This window comes from Tiliqua scincoides, chromosome 10 (genome assembly GCF_035046505.1).
Source record: "Tiliqua scincoides isolate rTilSci1 chromosome 10, rTilSci1.hap2, whole genome shotgun sequence".
NCBI lineage: Eukaryota > Metazoa > Chordata > Lepidosauria > Squamata > Scincidae > Tiliqua > Tiliqua scincoides.
In genome coordinates, this window is record NC_089830.1 from 24,139,487 (window position 1) to 24,150,833 (window position 11,347).

At 45.7% G+C, this 11,347-nt stretch overlaps 1 protein-coding gene across 1 annotated transcript in view; it reads left to right on the top strand.

The window, feature by feature from the left end:
- LOC136661065 (very-long-chain 3-oxoacyl-CoA reductase-like) overlaps nt 1-3,768 on the top strand; it is a 22,106-nt gene extending 18,338 nt beyond the window's left edge. Inside the window, exon 10 of the mRNA XM_066638087.1 lies at nt 3,595-3,768. Within this exon, the coding sequence (XP_066494184.1) occupies nt 3,595-3,768 (174 nt within the window). The remainder of the gene's footprint in view (nt 1-3,594) is intronic.
- The last annotated feature ends 7,579 nt before the right edge of the window (nt 3,769-11,347 follow it).

The window sequence follows — 11,347 nt, forward strand, 5'->3', positions numbered from 1 at the left end:
AGGGGCTTCTTATTTTCAAGGAAGTTGACATTCTACTGCTTTTAGCCTTACTTTTTGTACCCTCCACCCACACACATCTTCCCTATTCCACTGTGGATTTCACTGATAGGATCAGATGAAATGGTCTGTAACCCACTGAGGCGTGTTCTGATTTAAACATCTTCAGCTCAGAGGTGCTACAGGACTCTTTGTTGCTTAATCTCCTTGACAAGAATCAGAGAAGGAGGGAGGAACCTTTCAACACTTCCCGATCCCCTCCCGGACTGCCCTGCAACTTAAAAGGATGGTTTGCCTCCTGTCCCGAATGGTAGGAGTTTCCAGATAGGGCAGTTCTCAAGATGATTAGGAAACACACTCTGTGATATCAGATCTAGCTTCTGGTTTTTGCCCTCATTTGGATGGGCAAACAGCTGCCTGTGATTGAAGAGGTGAGGCACTGGATGTGAGAGAACATAAGAACATAAGAACAGCCCCACTGGATCAGGCCATAGTCCAGCTTCCTGTATCTCACAGCGGCCCACCAAATGCCCCAGGGAGCACACCAGATAACAAGAGACCTCATCCTGGTGCCCTCCCTTGCATCTGGCATTCTGACATAGCCCATTTCTAAAATCAGGAGGTTGCACATACACATCATGGCTTGTACCCCATAATGGCTTTTTCCTCCAGAAACTTGTCCAATCCCCTTGTAAAGGCATCCAGGCCAGATGCCATCACGCCATCCTGTGGCATGGAGTTCCACAGACTGACCACACGCTGAGTAAAGAAATATTTTCTTTTGTCTGTTCTAACTCTCCCAACACTCAATTTTAGTGGATGTCCCCTGGTTCTGGTGTTATGTGAGAGTGTAAAGAGCATCTCTCTATCCACTCTGTCCATCTCCTGCATATCTTTGTATGTCTCAATCATGTCTCCCCTCAGGCACCTCTTTTCTAGGCTGAAGAGGTCCAAATGCCGTAGCCTTTCCTCATAAGGAAGGTGCCCCAGCCCAGTAATCATCTTAGTTGCTCTCTTTTGCACCTTTTCCATTTCCACTATGTCTTTTTTGAGATGCGGCAACCAGAACTGGACACAATACTATAGGTGTGACCTTACCATGGATTTGTACAATGGCATTATATTAGCCATTTTGTTCTCAATACCTTTTTTAATGATCCCAAGAGACAAACAGGGAGAGGCTGTGACTGAGTGGAAGCTGCTTGTGCCTCTGTCTTGTCTTTGAAACATCCCTCTCTTGCATGGAGGAGCCAGTAAACGCCGTGACCAACGAAGCAGGTTGTTTTAAGGACACTATTTTGATTGAAAAGTGGAGCTTAACTAAAGTCAATACATTTTAAAACAAACCTTGAATTCAAGTCTTCAAGACTCAGGCTCTACTTCTGTCAAATTCAGACTGTGGCCGCTCTTTCTCTCCACCTTTTACTAGCTGAAGTGTCCTGTGACGCTCCAAAGGCTGTGGAGAGATGCCAAGGTGGTCTGGAAAGTCAAGGCCCCCTTGGTCTCTCATCAGCTGCCGGAAGCTTTGTGACAAGACAACAACCAAGACAGTCACACTTCTTTTCCGTCTCTTACAGTATATACCTGACTTGGTGAACTGCAATATACTTTCGACATTGAAGGTGGGTGATGTATGGATGGAAACGGGACATGGAAGGGGAAGGTGCTTGGGCCCCGTTTCCCATCACTGACTGTGTGTCACTGCTCTTGTTCTCCTAGATGACACAGATCATCCTTCCTCAGATGGTTGCCAGGTAGGAGAGGAGGGAATCTGCACCCCTCAGAACCTGCCTGTACAGTATTCCAGAATGACACCTGTGAGGGCTTCTGCTTCCTCCAAGGAAACTGGATTTTGATTGGGGTTGTCAACAATATAGGAAAAAAGTATCATGAGCAGATGTGTGGACAGAACCCTCTGCTCCAAAAAAGAGGGACAAAGCTCATCTGTGGCAAATTTGCAGGAAAGAAAGGAACAGTAGTAATAATATAGCACAGAGATGGTTCTGGTCCATGGCACATTGAACCCAAAATGGTTGGTTGGCCACATCGCGTAGTTTAGAAGGCTAGAAAAAGACATTTGCTTGTCTCCATTTGCTCTTTTCCAGTCCTTGGGGTCACAGTCTTTCTGGTGCCACAAGGGCTCTTTGATTGCTGTAAAGGCAATCCTTTACACTCTGGAATATTTTGGAGAATCCTGGTTTGCATTGGATTCCTTACAGAAGGGCAGGTGTTCCGCTAACTCACCAGAATGACTCTCTCTGTAGGAAGAAGGGGATTATCATAAACATGTCTTCGATATTTGCCTGTCGTCCTATGCCCCTGCAACAGATATATGCTGCATCCAAGGTGAGGAGCATGTACACCTCTGTAACCCTATACCTGAAGGTCCAGGCTTTCTTACTTCCATTGTCTCCCTCTACTTCATGACCGCCAAATAATCTGCTTTTCATATAATAAGTGGAACTTGCAGCTTGATCGTGCCCTTGTCAGTTGAGGTCTAACCATCTTTTGCAAATGTGGCTATGAGAATGGGAGCCAATGTCCTCACCCTAAGTGCCCGTGGAGTTATTTCCACCCTCAGACCTTGATTTTTCTGCTTCTGTTTCAGACACTTCTGGATCTTTTCGCGCGAGGGTTGGACCGAGAATACCGCTCCAAAGGCATCATTGTGCAGGTATTGTTGATTGAGCCTCTTGTTCTTATCCCAAGGAATCAAAGGACAGTCGGACTTGTGGCAGTCACTCAACAGGGCTTGGCAAAATTCTCCCAGTTAAAAAATTACTTATTTTTTACTCCTTATTTCACTTTGTATATCGTGTGGTCAGGGGCTCAGTGATGACCTATCTCCTGCAGCGCAATCCTATCTTGTGCTGCAACAGGCAGACCAGGAGGCCTGCGCTGTATCCGGCATAAAATAGGGGCTCAAAGTGGCTCAGCCAGAGGCAAGGGGAAACTCTTCCCCTTACCCCCAGGTAAGCCACTGCAGCCCCTATGGGTCTCCTCAGTGGCATGTTCGAAGAGAGCGCTATGCTGCTCGGGAACGGGGTTTGGGATCCAGCATAACTGCCCGGTCCCAGCCCTAACTCCTGCTCCCCGCCCACCCGCCCCCAGGACCGCCCTCCCCCTGCCCTCCCCTGCCCTCCCCCTGCCACAGAACACCTCCCTCCTGCCTCCTTCCCACACACCCCAGAGCCATGCGTCGGCCAAGCTTGGCTGATGCGAGGCCCCTCCCGAAGTCGGCGCGGAGGTTGGCCAGTATGTGTCCGTGCGCCAGCCAATGCACGAGGAGGCGCAAACATGCTTTATGGCACATTTGTGCCGGCCCAACCCCAGGTCAGGCTTGCGCCCTTAGTTAAGCAACTTTAGTATCTGGAGGCAGGGCAGAGGAGAGGAGGAAGCAAGTTTGCTTCAGTTACTAGTTCCCCTTTATCTTGTGTTAGTGTTGTGTACTTGGAGCCTACATCTCCTGCCCAGAACCTTCTGCCACTTCAACCTCAGGCTGCAGTTCCCAGCTCCTGTCCTGAGGAATCCTGAGCTGGAGAAGACAAGCCTGGATTCAGACATGGTCTCCCGCTGTAATGCTCCTTTCTTCCGCAGAGTGTGCTGCCCGCTTTTGTTGACACCAATATGACTGCCAAGTATGCAGAATGTGGGAAGATACCGGCAGATGTGTTTGCGCACAAGGCCTTGAATACTGTGGGGCTCACCAACAGGACCTCGGGCACACTTAAGCACAGCATTCAGGTAAGTTTAGTGTGGGTTGCAAGGTAGATTAATGGACAGCAGCAAACCCTTGTTTGTTTTTTATCCTCTATGCCAGCAGTTTTCAAACTCTCTAAGGGAGTATGAACTGCTCTAAGTCTTTGTGGGGGTGGGGGGGAGGCAGTGATGCAATCCCCAGGATTGCGCCACTCAGGGGGGCTGCAGGGGCTTGGCTGTACATACTGAAGCCTCCTGCCAGCTCCTGAGGGTGCGGGGAGCCCTGCGCGACCATCTGCAGGTTCCCCACAGCTTTGAAAGTGCAAGTGGAATGATTGCGCCCCACCTCCGCAAAACCGGAAGTTGCTTGTCCCCTGAGCAACACGATCCTTAAGGGGCAGGGCCTTTGGGCGACGCCCCAGTTTGTAAACCCCTGCTCTATGCAAAAAATGTGAACACCAACATATTCTTGGTCTGGCTCTAGGGCAAAGTCCAAACGTTATTTAGTTGTGGGTAGTTTATTTCCCACCTCCACTTGTTTTTCATGTTACAAAATGCAATCGGAGAGTCTGCAGTTCGCCTCCATAGGTGAGATGTGGAGTTTGCAGAACTATTACCAGTTTGCGTGCCATTAATGCAGTAGTAGCTCTGCTGAGTCTCAGGCATACATTAGAGGGGAGCAGAAGCCGGTGAGCACATGAAGGCGAGTTCCTCCTATCAGTCTACCCAAGGCGGCTACCTCAGTTGGCCTCATGGATGGGCCGGCCCTGCTGATATTAGTTGGTTTCCTCTCCGAGGGCCTTGGGAACTGCAGCTTGTGAGGATGCTGAGAATTCTGTAACAGAGAATTTGGGGCATCTGTGCCTCTGGCCTCCTCCCAGAACCAAGCGTTTCCTGGGGGGGAGGGAATAAATTTGAAGCCAGTTCTGGCTAATAAGGCTGCGGCCTCATTACATCCCCCAAACTCTACTCCTTAGTCGCCTTGGGTGCCCCCCAGGGAGAAAGGCAGATCGCAACTCCAATAAATAAATAATAATAAATACTCCTCTTGCTCAGAGAAAAGCCTCACTCAGCCTTGCTCAGCATTTTCCTTCTTTTCGTTTGCCTTTCAGTATCTCGTGGGACGGACATTATTTCCCCAGTGGTTGCAGTTTTCACCCATCGGGATTGCTCTTGTTTTCTTCTTCCACAAGATCATAATGAGGCAGGACTAGCCTTCCTTGCTGGAGATCCGCGAGGGGATGGGGCATGGCCCAATGTCCTGGCCCTAAAGCTTTGTTTGGATCTTGTTGTCCTGCACACAGATGTTAAAGAGAAGTTTCCCACTAAGTTTCCACTGCATATTTGGGAAGCTGCTTTTCCCCCCACATAACCAATTCATTTCAGTCGAGAATTGAAAGGGCCTTGATAGCTTTAACAGCCAGGGAACAGCCGCCCTAGTGGCCCCTGTGAACGCCATGTAGAAGGCGAGGAAAAGTCCTAAGCAGAACTGGGCTTACTGGTTAACATGGAGCTATTTCTTTTCTCAATGCTAACTTAACTCTGACCTTGCAAAAAGGGGAAGTAGTCTAAGTGAATACTATGTGATCAGGCTTCTCCCAGGAGTGAAGGCTGTCAGTATACAGACATGTTCCCCTATCCGCAGGGATTCTGTTCTGGAACCCAATTCATGTGGATACATGAATCCGTTTACAGAAGGGGTTGCTCCTCACCCTCCAGAGAGAAGGGGGTGCACAGGGGAGGGAAGCACTTATCTGATCCACATTTAAGTGAAACCACCAATATGGGATTCACGGACACGGCCCCCCATAGTAATCTTTACAGATAGCCATATCAAAGAAAGTGTCATCAGGGAAAGGGTGAGAACCATCAAAGCGAAACAACTGAAAGTTGGTTGAAACTGATTTTTCTCCTGGTGCTCATTTTTCGCTGGTTTTGTTAAGTTGCTAAATGATGATTGCCCATCCGGAAAAACTGTACAATGTAACATGCCCTGTCTGTGCCAGGCAGAGGCTTGGTTTTTAGCTCTGTTGCCAGGACTGCCTCTTGTTTTCAGCTGAATCTTTTTTTCTTTACTTTATTGATGAATAACAAAATAAAAAAAGATACTATCGTAAAATGCAATATTATTTATGTATTTTTTAACAACTTATAAAGGAAAAGGGGGAAGCTGTTGTTGTTGATGCTGATGATGATTTAATTGATCGACTTAAAACTCCAACCCTCAGCTGGCTCAGAAATGCACTTATTTCACTATTAATGCACTATACTCAGTGAGCCCTGAGAGCCCTGAGAGCAGATAAAGTCAATCTCTAGGTGACTTCTGAATGCCATGCTGGGGATTTCAACAGGGGCTGCAGTCAATAACAGTTGGAACATTGGCCCAGGTGTCAGTCATTACCATATACGGGCATTACATCCCAAAGGCCCCCCCCACACACACACACTCACATCAGCAGCATAGAAAAGGGCAGAACAATCTTCACGCAGGGCTCTCATTTTCTGCAAGCCAGTAGGAGGTGTTAGCACATTCTCACTCTGTGAGGCCAACCTGAGTGCGACAGCCCAATCCTGAGCTGCCTGGTGCCCAGGGTTGCAGTGGCGCCAAAATGGCTGCCCCCGGATCCAACTGACACCGGGTAGCTGTTGGCGGCTTCCAAGTTCTCTGAGGGAAGGGGACCTTCGTCCTGTGCTTTTAAGCACAGGAAATGGGCTTAAATAGAAGGCAAAATGCAACATATTTGAAGTAAAAATCTAGAATAAAAAAATTCCTTCACTACATACAAATGAAATAACCAGCTTAACCGGTTCACCTGCAACCCTGAGAGCAACATGCTGGAGTCAAGCTGAATCCATTTCAGCACCTCTTCCCTGTTGCAGATGCAGTTGTCTAGGGCTGCCTGTTTATTGATGTGTATCTTCCAAATGTATATAGAATCTGGCTTACAGTTCTGCTATTACTGCCCCCATAAGGGAGTCCAAGTGAAATTCAGGGGACAGAAAGAAAAGGAAAGGCAGTTCAAGGGCAGTCAGACCGGGATTCTGAGTGCAGTTGTATGTTTGAACCAGCACTGAGCTGCTTCTCATTACCAGAAGCCTGGCTATCTAGATTTTCCTGGAACGGCGAGTAACGTGTCCCAGTTGAAAATCTGACGCAATCACAGAACGAAGCTTCTGATTCATTCCCCAGTTCATGTTTCCATTAGCAGAGCACACACTACCCTTCCTAAGCAAGTCTCAGCGGGTGCAATCACGTTGCACCTTGCTGAACAATGTCCTGGCTGGGTCCTTCCCAGTTTCAATAAAAGAAGTTTGATGTGATGGACTCCCTGGGCAGAATTTCCATCTCTAATGCAATGTCTTTGCTTTCTGGCAAATGCTGGGTTGTGCTAAGTTACCCTTCCTACAGTAACGTCTATCCTTGTCAGAAACCCAAAGGGGTCTTCCTAATTCCACCATCTTGTTGCAAGGTCAAAGCAAAGTTCAAAAGCAAACTCAGTAGGCAAGAGTGATGATTGTCTGCAAGCTTTATTTTGTTGCCAGCAACGGGCTTCTCAGGGACTCCTGTCCAAAGCGAAGAGAGCCATGTGGGAACTCTCAGAGCCCACAGAGAAAAAACAATTTTCCAGTGTGAGCCTCTCCCTTATATTTGATTCTGGCTCCTTTGTCTGAGGAGTCTTACACTTCTCATTGGCTGGTGTGTGACATCAGAAATGGGGGCCTTCTCAGGGTTGGCCAGAGATAACTTTACAAGCATTTGATTGGTTGGCTTCAAATTACAAACTCCAAAAAAGGCAAAATGTACATTTGAGACATTATAGAAAACATTGTTTCCAACAACCACTAGATGGCACTGTTTACTCATTTATTACTGGCCTTTGGTATGTCTTTGTTTATTTCTGACCCTGACAGAGTTATTAATGTTATCTTTCCAAATCCCTTCTGTCTGGTCTCATCAATCACTGTGGGCTTTCTGCTAACTGTTTGAACTGTTTGAACTAAGTCTTTTGGTCTTTCCTCTATTCTATGTGTAATTCTCTTGATGTGACTTCGTTATTGTGATGTATAGTGGTATAATTATATTTGATACAAGACAAACTCACTTCTTATTGTACAAAAGGATTCTCTTTTAGAACTCTTTTCTTATTTTAAACAAATCTCTTTTCCCTCTGTGTCAGCTTAGAGGTTCTCATTATGTTTTGCTGGCTTATCAGGGACTCTCTGCTATGTCTCTGCTTATCTCTGCAGATGCCTGTATCTTAGAGTGATAGAGATTTTAAAGGTTAACCTAACTTCTCTCAGATAAGAAAAACACCCGAAATTAGGAGCCAAAGTAGTGACTATTTTTCCTGTTAAAACCAGGATAGGAAAAGTCATTATGTCAAGATGACCTGCAGAGAAAAAACATGTGCCTCATAGCTTTCTCAAAAGGAACATTCCAGGGTCTTATGTAATCAAAGTTGCAGGCCAGAAACTTCTCCATACATGGCTCATAGACTTCCCAGTTAGGGCTGGAACCATGCACCAGTATGCCAAATAAGGAGAGGGAAATGACATGCAATATCACATGGGTCAATTATTTGTGAGAGAGTATAAGTAAAGGAGTTTTGGGTGTGGTTCTCTGAGAAAACCCACTGATCCACCATGGGGTAACTTCGAACCTGTATCCATCCTAATCTATTCCTAATCTGTAAATAGCATGTAAATAAACTTTCTATATGCTTTTAAAGGAGTCTGTGTCTGCTTACTATTTGACCCAGAGATCAAGTCCCAGAAATCTCTCTATCAGAGTACTCTTTTAATTGGCAACAGATTTACTGTCTTTGCCAAGGCTGTCAACTGTCTTATCTAATGTTGCTAGTTTTCCCTCATTAAAACTGCTTCTAACCTGTGTATAACCTTTCTTGGTGCCAAGAGATATCAGCTTCCTAATTAATTGGTGCAGGCGCATCCTGCTTCCTAGTTCTCTGTATGTTGTATCTAATCTCACTTTTAGTTGTAAATCTGTCTCTGAGTCTACAGAGATATACAGAGTTCTTATCTTGTGAGGAGTAACTTTTCTTAGAGTCTCCTTGTTAGACTCTCTTAATTAACTTTGCCAGACATCTGCCTCTTCAAGATTACAGGGATACAGCTCCTATATTCCATATCTGTGAACTGTCTGCGAGACAGATTACTTCTGCCAAGGTTGCATCTGAATTACAATTTTCAAACTTGTGGCTTTAAGTAAGACTTTCACCTTTCTGTGTATTTCATGCTTTGATCTAACTATTCTGACAACTAAAAATTCACTTTAAACTACCATACATTGCTACTAACATTAATTTACACCTTTAAGCAATAACTATTAAGTAAACAAGCATTGTGATCTCTTTGACATGAAACTCTGGTTAGTACCCTTTAAATACTGCTCTTAGTGCTCCACATATGTATATCTAGACTGTATTTTTGATTTAAAGGGAACTAATAGAATAATAAGTTTAAAAAATCCAAAAAGCCTTTTTCCATGTGTCTTCATCTGTCTATTTGTTTCCAAGCAGGGCTGAGGCTGGAATTTCCTTCCCTCATGCTGCCTATTCAGAGACAATGCTTTATCTGATGCTTCTGTATAATGAATATACAAGGCTGTAAATTTGATTCCAAGAGAAGCTTAAATCATTTGTCATACTAGCAATTAGCCTGAGATGGAAACTTCAGCTTCTTATACTCCCTTTTCCATGAAGCGTTCACTTTATCTGATGTCCTTGACAGTTTGTCAAAAGACATTCTTTGAGACTGATTTACAGCCTGCCTGCAATTTGCAGTTTCTGGCCTGCTTGAGACTGAGAGAGGGCAAAATGGATTTTTGTAAACATTTGAACATTTTCCCTATTAAACTTCCTAATGATTTGCTCTGTTTAACTTTTAATTTGTTTGTGTTTGGCTTATGGCTTTCATTAGCCTGTATCAATCTGAGGACCCCTTTGTGACAATGGCTTCTGCATGAAGGTCATTTCAGTGCAGGAAGAGGTGGCAACTGCATCACATACAACCCATGGGACCCCAGGTGCACACATCCATCCTTGCAAAGTATTAGAAAGTGTGCTGGGGACACCGTCGGAGCTGGACACCAACCCCAGGAGACAGATCTGGTGAAGGAGCCAGGCTCCAGAAGCAGAATGGAGATGGGTTGGATTTCAGCACTGAGGCAACATGATGAATGCACAGACAGAAGAGAAGGAAGAATGAGTGAGAACAAGAATAGAGACCTGATAACGAGGCAAGCCCAGACCTTGTGCCCATAAGTGCAGCATCCAATAAGTGCATTTCCTGAGCCAGCTGAGGGTTGGAGATTTTAGTCGATCAATTAAATCAGCATCAACATCAACAGCAACAACTCCCCCCTTTTCCTTTATAGGTTTTAAAAAAATACATAATATTGCATTTTACGATAGTATCTTTTTTATTTTGTTATTCATCAATAAAGAAAAGAAAAAGAGATTCAACTGAAAACGAGAGGCAGTCATGGCAGCAGAGCAAAAAACCAACCCTCTGCCTGGCACAGACAGAGTGTGTTACATTCTACAGTTTTTTCGGATGTGCAATCATACTTTAGCAACTTGGCAAAATCAGCGGAAAGTAAGCGCGAGATGAAAAATCAGTTTCCACCAGCTTCCAGTTGTTTCACTTTGGTGGCGGCAGTGAAGAAGGCCAATTCTATGCTTGGGATCATTAGAAAAGGTATTGAGAACGGGACGGCTAATATTATAATGCCATTGTACAAATCGATGGTAAGGCCACACCTGGAGTATTGTGTCCAGTTCAGGTCGCCACATCTCAAAAAGGACATAGTGGAAATGGAAAAGGTGCAAAAGAGAGCGACTAAGATGATTACGGGGCTGGGGCACCTTCCTTATGAGGAAAGGCTACGGCGTTTGGGCCTCTTCAGCCTAGAAAAGAGACGCCTGAGGGGGGACATGATTGAGACATACAAAATTATGCAGGGGATGGACAGAGTGGATAGAGAGATGCTCTTTACACTCTCACATAACACCAGAACCAGGGGACATCCACTCAAATTGCGTGTTGGGAGGGTTATGACAGACAAAAGAAAATATTTATTTACTCAGTGTGTGGTTGGTCTGTGGAACTCCTTGCCGCAGGATGTGGTGATGGCATCTGGCCTGGATTCCTTTAAATGGGGATTGGACAAGTTTCTGGAGGAAAAATCCATTATGGGTTACAAGCCATGATGTGTATGTGCAGCCTCCTGATTTTAGAAATGGGCTATGTCAGAATGCCAGTGCAAGGGAGGGCACCAGGATGCAGGTCTCTTGTTGTCTGGTGTGCTCCCTGGGGCATTTGGTGGGCCGCTGTGAGATACAGGAAGCTGGACTAAATGGGCCTATGGCCTGATCCAGTGGGGCTGTTCTTATGTTCTTACCCTTTCCCATCCCCTGGGGGCTGGGGATAAGAATAGGCCCTCAGTTTGGCTGTACTTGTCGTAAGAGGCGACTAAACAGCCACCGGGTAAATGGGACTCCTTAGCCTGGGAAGGCAGCTCATCTGAGAGAAGGAAAACTCTGATCCCAAACCTCCACTGCCTTGTGGCTACATCCAGGTGTGGAAAAGGGTTCAGGAGTCAACCTCGAGGTAAAATCTGGAGACGGAG